At 40.4% G+C, this 16,324-nt stretch overlaps 1 protein-coding gene across 4 annotated transcripts in view; it reads right to left on the reverse strand.

Moving 5' to 3' along the window:
• The window catches only part of slc2a9l2 (solute carrier family 2 member 9, like 2), a 157,240-nt gene that overhangs the window by 66,064 nt on the left and 74,852 nt on the right, over positions 1–16,324 (reverse strand). For all 4 annotated transcript variants that reach the window (XM_061932404.2, XM_061932405.2, XM_061932406.2 and 1 more), the window contains one exon: positions 15,865–16,010. In XM_061932404.2, the coding sequence (XP_061788388.1) occupies positions 15,865–16,010 (146 nt within the window). The remainder of the gene's footprint in view (positions 1–15,864; positions 16,011–16,324) is intronic.

Raw genomic sequence — 16,324 nt, forward strand, 5'->3', positions numbered from 1 at the left:
GCAATATGATGGCAGTCACACATAAGAGATACGTGTAGACTGCAATATGATGCCAGTCACACATAAGAGATACATGTAGACTGCAATATGATGGCAGTCACACATAAGAGATACATGTAGACTGCAATATGATGACAGTCACACATAAGAGATACGTGTAGACTGCAATATGATGGCAGTCACACATAAGAGATACATGTAGACTGCAATATGATGACAGTCACACATAAGAGATACATGTAGACTGCAATATGATGGCAGTCACACATAAGAGATACATGTAGACTGCAATATGATGACAGTCACACATAAGAGATACGTGTAGACTGCAATATGATGGCAGTCACACATAAGAGATACATGTAGACTGCAATATGATGACAGTCACACATAAGAGATACATGTAGACTGCAATATGATGGCAGTCACACATAAGAGATACGTGTAGACTGCAATATGATGGCAGTCACACAGAAGAGATGCATGTAGACTGCAATATGATGGCAGTCACACATAAGAGATACATGTAGACTGCAATATGATGGCAGTCACACATAAGAGATACATGTAGACTGCAATATGATGCCAGTAAACAACACCAAAACCTTAAATGTTCCATTGAAACTAAAGAACATTACACACGGCACTCAAAAAGCTGTCAAAATGTTTTAGTAGGACTTTGAAGCCACACCACTTGATGGATCGTCGGCGCATTACGGCTACCGTAGTCAGAGATACAAGTATTACTATGGTGTGTGTACAAGGACCGCAAAATGGCAGCCATTAGCAAACATGTTTTCTGGTGTTTTGTTTCACAATATTATGCAGAACCAACTTTTCTTCTTTCTGCATAAGTCCTGAAAATTTGCTCACGTAGTCCGTGTCGACACCGTAGTTGATAAGCTTCTTCTTCTTCTCTATCTTCTTGTTATGTGACATTCATCCTCCACTGTTGCCATTTCTAATATAAAGTAGTGTAAAGTTCTTACTTATATCTGTCAGTAAACTCACCATGAAAGCACTAAAACATACCGGTGTAGTGACTTTACATTATTCACCCAAGGAACTTTACTTATTAGAGAGTTCCGGTCACGGGACACATTTCGGGCGTTGTTGTTGCACTAGTGAGCCACGGATGAGGAGATGCTGCTCCGTTATTGATTGAAGTAAAGTGTGAATGTCATTAAAACAGTTAGCGCCATCTTTTGACACTTCTTCCACCCCCGTCCTTGCACGCTACACCGCTACAACAAGGAGAAGACGCTGTCCAAGTGGAGGCACGTAAATAAGAGCGCCCACAAAACGGTGCATCCTGAAGAGACTGTCAGAAAGTGACTTGAGGAAGATGTGTAAAACATCATCTATGCAACATTTTGAGCAAAGAAGCACCATTACATGTTATGTAGACCACAAGGAAGTCTTTTACATTTAGAAAATAATCATAATAATATGACTCCTTTAATGCGCCTTATAATCTGGTGCACCTTTTGTATGAAAAAAGACCTGACTAGACCCTATGGTCCAGAAAATGCGGTATGAGATTGTTGCACTGTTGCTGTTCTGTTGAGTGAAATCCTGATTAGTTTGAATCAAACTTCTTCACAACTGCTCACTCAACAAGCAGATCCTGACATTCTGCAAAGACAATGGTTTTTTTTAAGCTAGAGAAAGATAAATAGCAGACATTTACGGTCCAGTTGTTGCTGTGGTGTGGCAGGAAGGTAGACGCTCTTGGGACCATAACTGGCTGCCTGAAGCCCACCTCCGTGGTCCACCTGCCAGTACTAGTACTAGTAGACGCTCTTGGGACCATAACTGGCTGCCTGAAGCCCACCCCCGTGGTCCACCTGCCAGGTCTAGTACTAGTAGACGCTCTTGGGACCATAACTGGCTGCCTGAAGCCCACCCCCGTGGTCCACCTGCCAGGTCTAGTGGGACTTGCCCCGCTTTGAGGAAACACTGGGTTGCTTCTGCAAAGTCTTAATTCATTGTGTTCTTCATGGTGTCTTTCAAACTGCAACATTTTTTTTCCCTCAGACTTTTCAACTAACTTACCGGGGCGGTATAGCTCGGTTGGTAGAGTGGCCGTGCCAGCAACTTGAGGGTTCCAGGTTCGATTCCCGCTCCCGCCATCCTAGTCACTGCCGTTGTGTCCTTGGGCAAGACACTTGACCCACCTGCTCCCAGTGCCACCCACACTGCTTTAAATGGAACTTACATATTGGCTTTCACTATGCAAAGCGCTTTGAGTCACTAGAGAAAAAGCCATCCATCCATCCATCCATCTTCTTCCGCTTATCCGAGGTCGGGTCGCGGGGGCAGCAGCCTAAGCAGGGAAGCCCAGACTTCCCTCTCCCCAGCCACTTCGTCCAGCTCCTCCTGGGGGATCCCGAGGCGTTCCCAGGCCAGCCGGGAGACATAGTCTTCCCAACGTGTCCTGGGTCTTCCCCGTGGCCTCCTACCGGTCGGACGTGCCCGAAACACCTTCCTAGGGAGGCGTTCGCGTGGCATCCTGACCAGATGCCCGAACCACCTCATCTGGCTCCTCTCCATGTGGAGGAGCAGCGGCTTTACTTTGAGCTCCCCCCGAATGACAGAGCTTCTCACCCTATCTCTAAGGGAGAGACCCGCCACTCGGCGGAGGAAACTCATTTCGGCCGCTTGTACCCGTGATCTTGTCCTTTCGGTCATGACCCAAAGCTCATGACCATAGGTGAGGATGGGAACGTAGATCGACCGGTAAATCGAGAGCTTTGCCTTCCGGCTCAGCTCCTTCTTCACTACAACGGATCGATACAGTGTCCGCATTACTGAAGATGCCGCACCGATCCGCCTGTCGATCTCACGATCCACTCTTCCCCCACTCATGAACAAGACTCCGAGGTACTTGAACTCCTCCACTTGGGGCAAGATCTCCTCCCCAACCTGGAGATGGCACTCCACCCTTTTCCGGGCGAGAACCATGGACTCGGACTTGGAGGTGCTGATTCCCATCCCAGTCGCTTCACACTCGGCTGCGAACCGATCCAGTGAGAGCTGAAGATCTTGGCCGGAGGAAGCCATCAGGACCACATCATCTGCAAATAGCAGAGACCTAATCCTGCAGCCACCAAACCAGATCCCCTCAACGCCCTGACTGCGCCTAGAAATTCTGTCCATAAAGGTTATGAACAGAATCGGTGACAAAGGGCAGCCTTGGCGGAGTCCAACCCTCACTGGAAACGTGTCCGACTTACTGCCGGCAATGCGGACCAAGCTCTGACACTGATTATACAGGGAGCGAACTGCCACAATAAGACAGTCCGTTACCCCATACTCTCTGAGCACTCCCCACAGGACTTCCCGGGGTACACGGTCGAATGCCTTCTCCAAGTCCACAAAGCACATGTAGACTGGTTGGGCAAACTCCCATGCACACTCAAGGACCCTGCCGAGAGTATAGAGCTGGTCCACAGTTCCACGACCAGGACGAAAACCACACTGTTCCTCCTGAATCCGAGGTTCGACTATCCGGCGTAGCCTCCTCTCCAGTACACCTGAATAGACCTTACCGGGAAGGCTGAGGAGTGTGATCCCACGATAGTTGGAACACACCCTCCGGTTCCCCTTCTTAAAGAGAGGAACCACCACCCCGGTCTGCCAATCCAGAGGTACCGCCCTCGATGTCCACGCGATGTTGCGAAAAAGCGCTATATAAATATAATTCACTTCACTAAAAGTGTTTCGCCAAGAAGATTATTTGTCATGTGTACATTTTCAGAATGTGCTTGTTCTAGTTTTGGGAATAGATGTTCCTCCCTGTGAGCTAAAATGACTTTGACACCCCAGCTTTTATGGAAACACCTCCAAGTCTTTGTCCAAATTTGAGAAATATGTCTTTTATTTTGAGAAGAACTGCAATGGAAACACAGCTAGTGCTACTTGGCATTGATTGTGTTTGAGTGAGCAACAAACAATGGTAAACAACAACCCCTCAAGAGAGCAGGTGAGAGACTTGCATCTATGAGGACAAACTCTTGCCAATACATCTCAGATGATGGATTCAAGGCCACAGATTTGAGAGACAGATTGTGTGAAAGTCTAAACCTTGCTGTAACGTTTGAATGAACGTGATTGCGTCCAGGGAGTAGGTCAGCTGCGAGGCATGAAGGTTAGAGTAATTACCGTTTGTCAAAGCTTATCACCATTTCAGTGACATCTTCCACTCCTATTAATAGAAGCCCACACTGAGAAAAAAGAAACCAAAGGCAAGCAAAAAGCACCCTGGCATTATCTGGACATGTCTGGCATGCTACACATCGGGGACGTTCCCATCACAATCATGGAAAATGAAGCGGCCTAAAAGGTGTCAGTGGTGTGAAGACGTTGGCTGCTGAACTCAATTTCATTCTTATCAACGTGGTCACAATTGTGATTCAATATTCATGAATTAAAAATGAGTGTGTGTCTTGCTCTCAGAGTAAATGTCAGTGCAAAGTAAATGTGGGAAGAAAATAGGCAAAGGAAATTGTGCTGTTTGGTGTAAAATAAGAATAATGGTATTCACTGTTGGTATACCACCAATAGTTGTCAGTCTGGTCACTCAAGATGTCGCCTTCAGGGAAAAAGAAAAATTAATCAATTCTGTTTGGATCCCACCGGTCAGAGAACCTCACAGCATTTTTTTTAATTTGGACTATACACAACACATAACGGCAGTATAATCGGACTACACACAATAGATAACGGCAGTATAATCGGACTATACACAACACATAACGGCAGTATAATCGGACTACACACAATAGATAACGGCAGTATAATCGGACTATACACAACACATAACGGCAGTATAATCGGACTACACACAACACATAACGGCAGTATAATCGGACTACACACAACACATAACGGCAGTATAATCGGACTATACACAATAGATAACGGCAGTATAATCGGACTATACACAACACATAACGGCAGTATAATCGGACTACACACAATAGATAACGGCAGTATAATCGGACTATACACAACACATAACGGCAGTATAATCGGACTACACACAACACATAACGGCAGTATAATCGGACTATACACAACACATAACGGCAGTATAATCGGACTATACACAACACATAATGGCAGTATAATCGGACTATACACAACACATAACAGCAGTATAATCGGACTATACACAACACATAACAGCAGTATAATCGGACTACACACAACACATAACAGCAGTATAATCGGACTATACACAACACATAACGGCAGTATAATCGGACTACACACAACACATAACAGCAGTATAATCGGACTACACACAACACATAACAGCAGTATAATCGGACTACACACAACACATAACAGCAGTATAATCGGACTATACACAACACATAACAGCAGTATAATCGGACTATACACAACACATAACGGCAGTATAATCGGACTACACACAACACATAACGGCAGTATAATCGGACTATACACAACACATAACGGCAGTATAATCGGACTATACACAACACATAACGGCAGTATAATCGGACTATACACAACACATAACGGCAGTATAATCGGAAAACAAACACAGCGAAATATGAACATGAAGGGTAAAAAATAAAAATACAATGTGATATATGTGATATATCACTAAACTTTACAACTTTGTTGTGAAAATCTCCTTCCACGTCTGTCCCTGACACCCACATTTCACACTCTGGAAACACTCTGTGGAAACACTCCCCACCCACACTGCTTGGTGCCTCGTCTGACCTGCTGTCACTTACATTACCATAGTAACTCATTACATGACCATAGTAACTCATTACATTACCATAGTAACTCATTAGATGACCATAGTAACTAATTAGCTGTCCATAGTAACTAATTAGATGGGCATAGTAACTAATTGACCATAGTAACTCATTAGATGAGCATAGTAACTAATTAGATGATCATAGTAACTAATTACATTACCAAAGTAAGTAATTAAATGACCATAGTAACTAATTAGATGATCATAGTAACTAATTAGATGAACATAGTAACTAATTACATGACCATAGTAACTAATTACATGAGCATAGTAACTAATTAGATCAGCATAGTAAGTAATTAGATGAACATAGTAACTAACTACATGACCATAGTAACTAATTAGATGAGCATAGTAACTAATTAGATGAGCATAATAAGTAATTAGATGAGCATAGTAACTAATTAGATGACCATATAGTAACTAATTACATGACCATAGTAACTAATTAGATGAGCCTAGTAACTAATTAGATGAGCATAATAAGTAATTAGATGAGCATAGTAACTAATTACATGACCATAGTAACTAATTAGATGAGCCTAGTAACTAATTAGATGAGCATAGTAAGTAATTAAATAACCATAGTAACTAATTAGATGAGCATAGTAACTAATTAGATGACCATAGTAAGTAATTAGATGAGCATAATAAGTAATTAGATGAGCATAGTAAATAATTAAATGAGCGTAGTAACTAATTAGATGAGCATAGTAACTAATTAGATGAGCATAGTAAGTAATTAAATAAGCATAGTAACTAATTAGATGAGCATAGTAAGTAATTAGATGCGCATAGTAAGTAATTAGATGACCATAGTAACTAATTAGATGAGCATAGTAAGTAATTAGATGAGCATAGTAACTAGTATATGATGCAGATTCCAGGCATGTATAGTAGAAGAATATAGGGTGATTATAAAAGATGAGTGCACATCATAATGGCAGCTACACTTGACATCTTAAACATCTAAAACAATGATTTGTGAATGTCCAGTGGGCCAAATTGAAAAGATTAACGGGCCACATGTGACCTCCTGGGCCTTCATTTATTCATAAAGGGCCACATGTGACCTCCTGGCCTTCATTTTCCCAGGCCTGCTGTAGACTGTGAGAGAAGAGGACATCCAACAAATCAATGCAATGAGGGTCTTTATGCTGCGTCCTGACATTGACACTTTTATGATTTGGTCCGTCTTCAACTGTAATCCTGACGGGCTTATCAGCTTTTGCAAATCAGCGCAGAAAAAAGTGGAGGAAAAAAGTGGAGAGCAAAGCATGAGTTGAGTTGCGCTGAGTTGAATCCAGGAGCCAAGCATGAAACGCTCTTCATCTGCTCGTAAGAACGTCTTCAGAGGAGCGTGGGAACACATGACCTTGGCAAAGTCGTGAGTACGAATGACAGCTTTTTGAAATTGTATTTTAATATTTATCTTACAAAGTTGACGTGTTGGGATAGTAAAATGAAGATTTTTAACTGGGAAAAGGCTGAATTGTGAATGGTGTGGTAATGCCATTAGTGAGCAATTTGATGATCTGATGTCAAATGTTCACTTTCATCAATATTGGGATTTGGTCCAAATGTTCCCTGTGATTAAAGTTATCAAGTACCACTGATAGTCACACACACACACACACACACACACTAGGTGTGGTCAAATTACCCTCTGCATTTGACCCATCCCCTTGTTCCACCCCCAGGGAGGTGAGGGGAGCAGTGAGCAGCAGCGGTTAGCAGTCGAGGGTGGACCTTACGGCGTTCGTGTTATAGCTTCACCTTTATCGTTAGTTTTTAGGCTAAAATACGTCCATTCTTCCTTTTCTGCGGTCCTTCTACACACACCATAGTTTGATTGATTGAAACTTTTATTAGTAGATTGCACAGTACAGTACATATTCCGTACAATTGACCACTAAATGGTAACACCCCAATACGTTTTTCCACTTGTTTAAGTCGGGGTCCACGTTAAATGGATTCATGTTAATACTTGTATCTTTGACTAAGGTCGCTGTAATGGCCCAACAATCCATCAAGTGGTGTGGCTTCAAAGTCATACTAAAACATTTTGACAGATTTTTGAGTGGCGTGTGTAATGTTCTTTCATTTCAATGGAACATTTAAAGTTTTGGTGTTGTTGACTGGCATCATATTGCAGTCTACACGTATCTCGTATGTGTGACTACCATCTACTGGTCACACTTATTACTACACCACGTACCAAGAAAAATTGCTTCAAGGTCGGTAAGCACAACCAGAATTATTCCGGGTTATAAGGCGCACTTATAGTCCAAAAAGTAGGGTATGTGCAAATGACTAATGAAGTATTTGATACCTAAGAGTTTGTATTTATTATGACTTAAAGTTGAATGGCTTTGTAGATACACTGAGACCACGTCTAAGTTCATTGTGTCTTTGGTTCAACTAAATGAATCGTGAAGTGTCATGTTAAGAGGATTCTTTTTGATACGTGTATTTTCAGAATGTGTTTGTTCTATTTTGGGCCAAAGTAAAACAAACAAAAAAAACAATCTGAAGTTGTCGTAGTTGTATTTTGAAGTTATTATGCCATGATTTCACCAGTCGTGGGAATAGATTTTCCTCCATGCGGCACCTAAGCTAAAATGACTTTGACAGCCCTGGTATAGCAGCTGCACTTACTCAAGACGCAAACAATGCATATTTCAAGAAGTTCTTTAACATATAAGACATTTGTTAATATATATTATAAACATGGAAACGAACGACATAAGAAAAAAACACCAGCAGACACCAAAACGCATCAAATTCATTTGTTTTAATCAGCCTCTTAAGTCACCCAGGGTGCAGCTATAAAATTATAAAAGGATGTTGCTGAATAGACGGTATGTGAATGTTTTTTCTTCTGACAGACCATGCAAATATGTTGAAACATACACATATGACGGAGGATTCTCTGTCAGTGGTTGTGTGTCTATCAGTTTGCACGTACTTTTCACAGGTGCTAAGTCAAACACTGCTCGCAAAACAGTGGGGAGTCTTGATGAATCACACTGCGTGTGCTGGATAATATTTCAACAGTATTTGCCTCTTCTACTCCTGGTATTGCTGACCAGCAGATATTCTGCATATTAATGAAGACAGATGGATTGCACGCCTTATTCTGCTCACTTATTAAACGCAATCCACGTTTAGAAGATCAGCTTTGCGTGTGCTATCAAGTATGCACGTGTTTTAGTACACGGGAAACCTTCAGTAAATCAGGCCCTATGTGTTGTTTCAAATGAAAGGACATGTTTTTGTATCCACAGGTGTTATGGTGTGTGGTCTGACTGACATAAATAAATATATATATAGCGAGGGTGCTCAATGTTTTACAGCTCAAGGACCAGCAAAATGATGGCGAGACGGAGCAGGTACCTTGTTAACTTGCAGTTTCTGAGGTGGAGGGTGGGCTTATCTTTTTTCTGCCTGTGTTTTGTGTTTGTTGTTCCACAAAAGGAGCCATTACACCAAACAGCAGCACTAAAACATAAACAAGCTGTCAGCTGCAAATGGCTTGTGGGCCAATTACTTGCGTCACTGAAAGACCTCGTCTGCCTTCCTGCATCTGTCCATTGCAGGGTCACTGTTAAAGTGCATTTAAAGACTTCTCATTTTCTGGTACAATTGCAGAGGGAATATAAAAAAATATACATTTAGAAAGATGTTTTGAGACTAAATTTAAGACATCTTTTTTCCGAGCTGCATTTGGTATTAGGAAATACGATGAAACGTTTATGAGTTTGAACTTAATTGTCTATTGTTTACATAAATGTATTCTTTGTTCTTGATGTATGCTCTGTCTTCCTTGTGCTGTTGACAACACACTAAAAAATGTTGGGTTGAAAAAGAACCTAATTCTAATCCAATTGCTGGTTCAAAAAAGGACGAGCCCCTTATTTGAGTTATTCTAACTCAACATTTTGGGTTAATTTTATCAACCCAACTTTTGCGTTGGATTATTTAACCCAAAAATTTAGTTATACTAACTCAATGTTGGTTGATTCATAACCCAACTATTGGGTTTGATTGATTTAACACAAAAGCTGAGTTATGCTCACTACAATGTTGGGTTATTTCCAACCCAACTATTGGGTTGTGCAATTTAGCACTTCCTGACCCAATAGTTGGTTAAAAATTTGAAATGTTACTGCTGGTTTGTCCTACTCCTTCCCAACTACTCATCAAAATTATTTTCATTCCATTAAAATATACTCAAAGGCAAGATATGAGTGACATTTTTTTTTTTGCAAGAATTGCCGTGTATGTTCGTAGTGGTTCTAAACAGCACGCTCAAATATGTTCATGTACATACTGTAAGATGTGTGATTGATTGTAAATCATGTTAATGAGATAAAAACATTTCCTTCAAGAAAAAAGTAACTTTTTAATTTAAAAAAAAAACATTTTACCCAAAAATGCATTACTCATTGAAAAGCAACACAAAAATGGGTCATAATTTTGAAAACCTAGTAATTGAGTTAAAATAATACTCTTATAACCCCAAAAATGGATTGCTCCTCATAAAAAGAACTCCAAAATTTAACCCAAGACTTGCAACTCGTAAATTGGGTTATCAAAAACCCCAGAATGTTTAGTGTGCAGCACTTTGGTTCACTTAAAGCTGATGATTGATTGATTATACAAATGGACCTTTGACTGACTGAAATATGAAGATTTGTATTGAAGTACCCCTAGTCTATGAAATGTACTAGTTTTACTCTGCTCCCTGCACCAACTCTGAGACAAATTGCGGCTTGGATGTCAAGTGGAAATGAAAGCACCTGCTGGAACTGAGTCCAAGACATGTTAGGGAGGCTCATCCATCCTGTCTCCTGACAGATGGAAAGTATTTTCCAGTTGAATCTAATTCCCTGCTTCACTCGTCCAGATCATTCAAGGCACTTGACAGATCACTTGCCCAACAATCTACGTAAGGTTTGGTGTGACTTCTCTTTGGTGACAGTATTTCACAATCTTGCGAAAATATCACTACTAGCATATGTTGTGTTCACCTGGCGTCACGTCCAGCTCATTAAATATGCGAGGCTCCAGGTGGTGGGCCAGCGAGCGTCTGTTGTCAAAACGTTCTGGGCGGAATTTGGCCTTTTTCGTAGAAAAAAAGCCCTATGCTTGTGTTGTTTAGGCTGTCAGAACCGTTCAAATAGGATAAAAGTTTCTTCAGTTAGGTCATCTAGAAAGGTGAAAGATGTCAAGAGTTTACGAAAGAAGACAAAAAAATGTGAGGGGCCGTTAGGGACATTATTCAGAATGACCTCTTACATACACTACTGAAATGCTCTCACAAACAACTGAAATGTTTTTCTCTCACACACACTACTGAAACACTCTCATACACACGAATCAATATTTTTTTTTACTTGATTTACATTAAACACATCAATTCACAATATTGATCGTTTAAAAGTCAAATTGTTGTTACATTACATTTTTTTGCATAAGAAAAAATGTTACGCACTCCAGTCTAAGAAGGCAGAGTCGAAGAACGCCCGAGTTTGCAGTGATCACTTCGTTAAAGGTTTGCTATACTTTTAACGTTTAGTATTTTCCGTCTACGTATTGTCTTGAAAGTATTTGCATTGCTTCTAACACATTGTTGCTACGAGTGTTTCGTAAAGCACCAAATCGCAGAGTCTAAATAAAAGAAACCAAATGTGAGCAAAACCTGAAAGAGTTAGTTTTTTACCAAAGCCAGCAATCGTAAATGAAGTGTTTGGCTTATACACAACGTTGACATCTATAGTTATATTTTAATAAAGACGGGGAAATACTCGTAAACGGCGCCTGCAACAACAAACATGGTTATAGACGTGAAGTTGAGTCATTAATGCAACTTTACCCAAGCAAAAACTATGCCTGATTTATCCGGAAGAGTCCAATTTCAACACACAAAGAAGTTGTAGACCCCCATGTTTGTATCTGTTTTTTCGTCTGGAGCATCAGAAACTTCGACATGTCTGTGAACGCGAGTGACGGATAATCCTTGATATCACTCGGCAAATCTTTTTTTGATAAGGAGTAGGCAAAGATTTCCTTCCATGGTTTGCATTTTTTGTTTGTTTCTGCTTTCCGTGGTAAGATCTAGCTTGGCCCCTTGGATACTCAGAGACTTTGCACACTGTTTGCTGGTTTTGTGGTCCACCACTTTGTTTATTTCCCTTCAAAAGTCATGAGACCAAATACAACCTTCTTTTTTGCACTGAGATATTGTTGATGCTGTGATCCAATTGAGCTGATGTACAATGACATCATTAAAGGCATTCTATTATATTATATTCTATGAACGTTACATACTAAGTTGATAAATGAATACTAAAATTGTCATGATCTGTGGTCCGGATCATGTTTTGTTTAGTTATGTTCTGTTAGTTTTGGACTCCCTTAGTACCTGTTTTGTGCACTTCGGGGGTTTGTTTTAGTCACCATGGTTACTTATGACTTTCACCTGCTTTTTACCTCACCTGCCTGTTGCTCATCAGAGACTCTATTTAAGCCTGCCTTTTCCGGTCACTCGTCGTGGCTTCATTGTTTGCATTCGCAACAGTTACGTTGGTATTCTGCTTTCCCAGTTCTATGATTCCTGTGCTAGTAAGTTACCTTAGCTTCCCGTGTGATCGGCACGCATCCCTTTGGTTTTGTTTTTGTCTGTTTGCATCCAGTTGTGATTTATGAGAAATAAATCATCTCCTACCTGCACGCTTTCGTCTGGAGTCGTCAGTTATGCATCCCGGGAGAACGAACCGCAGCAAGCTGCAACCCCAATCGTGACAAAAATATCCTTCTGCTGGATGATGGATTCAAATAATGGAACATTTGTGTTGTTGTTGTTGTTGTTCACCCCCATGACAGCTACACACAAATCCTTCTTCAGTATGGTGTGGACTAGTACTAATACGCTGGAATTGCCTCACCAAGCTGGCGACACGTACTGTGGAGTTTTTGATGTATTCCTTTTTTCAGTCAATGAATATTATACCTTCCTTCCCATGCTTGGAAAACAAAGTTATGTTGATCTCCAGCTATAAGTTCATGCTAGCCATTTAGACCACATTTGTGTGATCGGATCTTTTGTGGTTGTGACATTTGCTGCACCACCTGATGGGGGGATGGTTGTCTCTCAAATTTTTGCTTGCAGCTTAAATCCTAACAATAGCCGTTATTTTAAAGCATTCTTAAGTTGAGTTACCACTAGGGTTGTCCCGATGCCAATATTTTGGTACCGGTACCAAAATGTATTTAGATACTTATCGATACCTTTCGATATTTTTCTAAATAAAGGGGACCACAAAAAATGTCATTATTGTCTTTATTTGAATAACAAATGTTAGTGTACATGAAACATATGTTTATTATTGTCATTTAGTCCTTAAATAAAATGTTGAACATACTAGACAACTTGTCTTTTAGTAGTAAGTAAACAAACAAAGACTCCTAATTAGTCTGCTGACGTATGCAGTAACATATTGTGTCATTTATACACCTATTGTTTTGTACACATTATAAAGGACAAACTGTAAAAATTGATTATTAATCTACTTGTTCATTTACTGTTAATATCTGCTTATTTTCTCTTTTAACATGTTCTATCTACACTTCTGTTCAAATGTAATAATCACTTATTCTTCTCTTCTTTGATACTTGACATTAGTTTTGGATGATACCACACATTTAGGAATGGATCTGATACCAAGTAGTTACAGGATCATACATTGGTCATATTCAAAGTCCTTATGTGTCCAGGGACATATTTACTGACTTTATAAACATCATATGAATTTTTTAAAAAGAAAAAAAAGATTGTGTGATGATAAATGATATCAATGTTATCGTAGTAGTATCGACTAGATATGCTATTGTACTTGGTATCATTTCAGTGGATGTCAGGTGTAGATCAACCTATGGCAATTGCTTACATTCAGGCACGCTAGCTTTTGTTAGCGGTGATGCCAGTGAGCTATTGTATCCTCCTACGGTGTGTAGTGAAGCATGTTTAGCTATTCCTTGTCCTCTGGTGATAATAACACTTGTAAGAAACGTACTTTATTTGTGGCCATGGAGGCAAGGATTACTGATTTAGAAGTAGCTAAAACACTGTGGATGGATGCTAGCTGCTAGCTAGTTAGCCATGTGTTAAAGCATCTCTTCCTGAGGGTGTTTCAGTGTTATAACTTCACCTTTATCTTGACTTTTTACACCAAAATGCATCCATTCTCCCTTTTCTGTCTACACACTGTGTCTGCTTGTAAGTACTCTGTGTGTGTGCGCTGCCAAACATGCTCCAGCAATGTCACCACGTGACGACGACGCACCGTCATGCTTGGGAAGCGATACTTTTCAAACAGAGTATAGTACCCTTTTTGATTCATTAGTACCGCGGTACTATACTGGTACCGGTATTCCACAGTATTTTATTGTTTCATTTATAAAAATACAAACATTTTATTGGTCTTTGGTCAAAAGTGTGCATAGGTTATTGTTCAGTTTATTCCGTATTGGCCCTCTGAATAGGGGTCGTCACTCAGCATGAAAGGAATTACTCGCACTGCACTCTTTGCTTGTTTTATTTAGTAGAAGCAGGTAATAACCTACAAGTAAACATGAACATAAAACAATGTATCTATCTTGAATCATCATAATGTAAATAATAGACATGAATTTATCAACTGAAGCATAATGTTGTCAACCATGATGTGACATATTATCAATCACTGTGATTTTATCCTAACTTATTCATTTTAGCATTACATTTTATTATCACCATTAATTTATGTCAAATAATGTTTTAAATGTGATGAGAATGATTTATAATGTCACCATGGTTCATGGACAAACATACTAAAAAGACATGTTTGAGGCCCACATTCCACATATGAGCAGAACTACATCAAGAACTACAAATCCCATCAGCCAAACCAGGAAGTAAAGTGCCGGTATTTTTAACTCAAACCTTGGAAATGCAACGTGACAACAATCTAATCCAACAGATTTCAATCCACACATTACTGTTCATTTTGCCCAGGTGGTTGAAAGACTAAATAGTGAGTGTTTGCCCTGGTTGTGACGCAGCAAGTCAGCCTCACAACAAGCGCTGCGGACACAGCAGACTTACAACAAACAGAAAAGCAAGGAAGTGGGCAAGCATGGAATTTAAGCAATAATTCAGCTGATCTAACAAAGAAAAGCGGACATAACAAAATGAGCGTACCAGTGGGGTAAGCTGGTGACGAAGGCTGTTTTTACAAACGAAACAATGACGCCATTTTTAAAGCTACCGACATGGTCACCTGTCAGTGGTAGCCCCGCCCATCTTAAAGTCCCAGGTAAGTCCGCCATAAATACATATACACATAACAAATACACATAGTAAATCCAACAGTTATGTTTTACAGACCGTTTTCAAGCTGCTTTCTTATTTATGTGCCTCCACTTCGACAGCGTCCTCTCCCCGTCACCCATGTTGTAGTTTTTAGCACCTCCATAGCGAGTCTACTGACGGATATAAGTTAAAAGTATGCGCTACTTTGTTTTAGAAATGGCAACAGCGGAGGACGTGTGTGCATGTACGAGCCAGTCTGCCCCACAGCAAGAGGATAGCCAAAAAGAAGGAGCTTATTCACGAAAATGGCGGACTCGCGCAAAAGTACTTTGGCTAAATCTGTACCATATGTGGAGATATCCGCTAATGTCACTGATTGGAAAAACATCAGAATTTGGGCAAATTCTAAAGATCTCGGTGGGAGGAAGGTATGAAGGAAGGCAATATAGCTGTATAAATATCTCCACCTTTTCATTTCAACATTTTCAAGACTTATGCAGATCCCAAATACACAAGAACAGGCACCAATAAGTAAGAAAGGTTGTTTTTGCTTAAAACTGAAGACTTGATTTATTTTGCATGGTTGTTGTCAGTGTGTGTGATTTGAGTGTGGAGCAGTTGTTTTCTAAAGCCACACAATAAAAGTTGTTTTCCAAAGCCACACAATACCTCAGGGTGTTAAAAAGGTGTATAAGTTGAAACTTACCTGTCCCAAGAGCTCAGGCAGGCCCAACACCTGACCAGTAAACACTCCCAGACAGATGAGAATGGAGTTGAACTGGCCAATAAACCCTCTGATGTACCTCGGGGAAATTTCTCCCAGATACATGGGCAGGACACTGAGAGCTATACCTGTCACAAAAGAAAGAGATGATTTAGCTAAGAACAGAAAAGTATATTCAATGTTATACATTCATGCTTCACTAAAAACTGATGAGACTCCCATACAGGACTCACCTAACTCAAGCCCACTTTACCAAATTGGGATGGCTTAGAGTTGAGGAAAGAGTACACCAAATGCTATTCAAAGAAAGTGTCCCCAAGTACCTGTCCTACTATTTCAGTGATGCTCACAGGTACTACACCACAGGTACTACACCACAGGTACTACACCACAGGGACTACACCACGGGTACTACACCACAGGTACTACACCACAGGGACTA

The sequence above is a fragment of the Nerophis lumbriciformis genome, linkage group LG38 (genome assembly GCF_033978685.3).
Source record: "Nerophis lumbriciformis linkage group LG38, RoL_Nlum_v2.1, whole genome shotgun sequence".
Classification (NCBI taxonomy): domain Eukaryota; kingdom Metazoa; phylum Chordata; class Actinopteri; order Syngnathiformes; family Syngnathidae; genus Nerophis; species Nerophis lumbriciformis.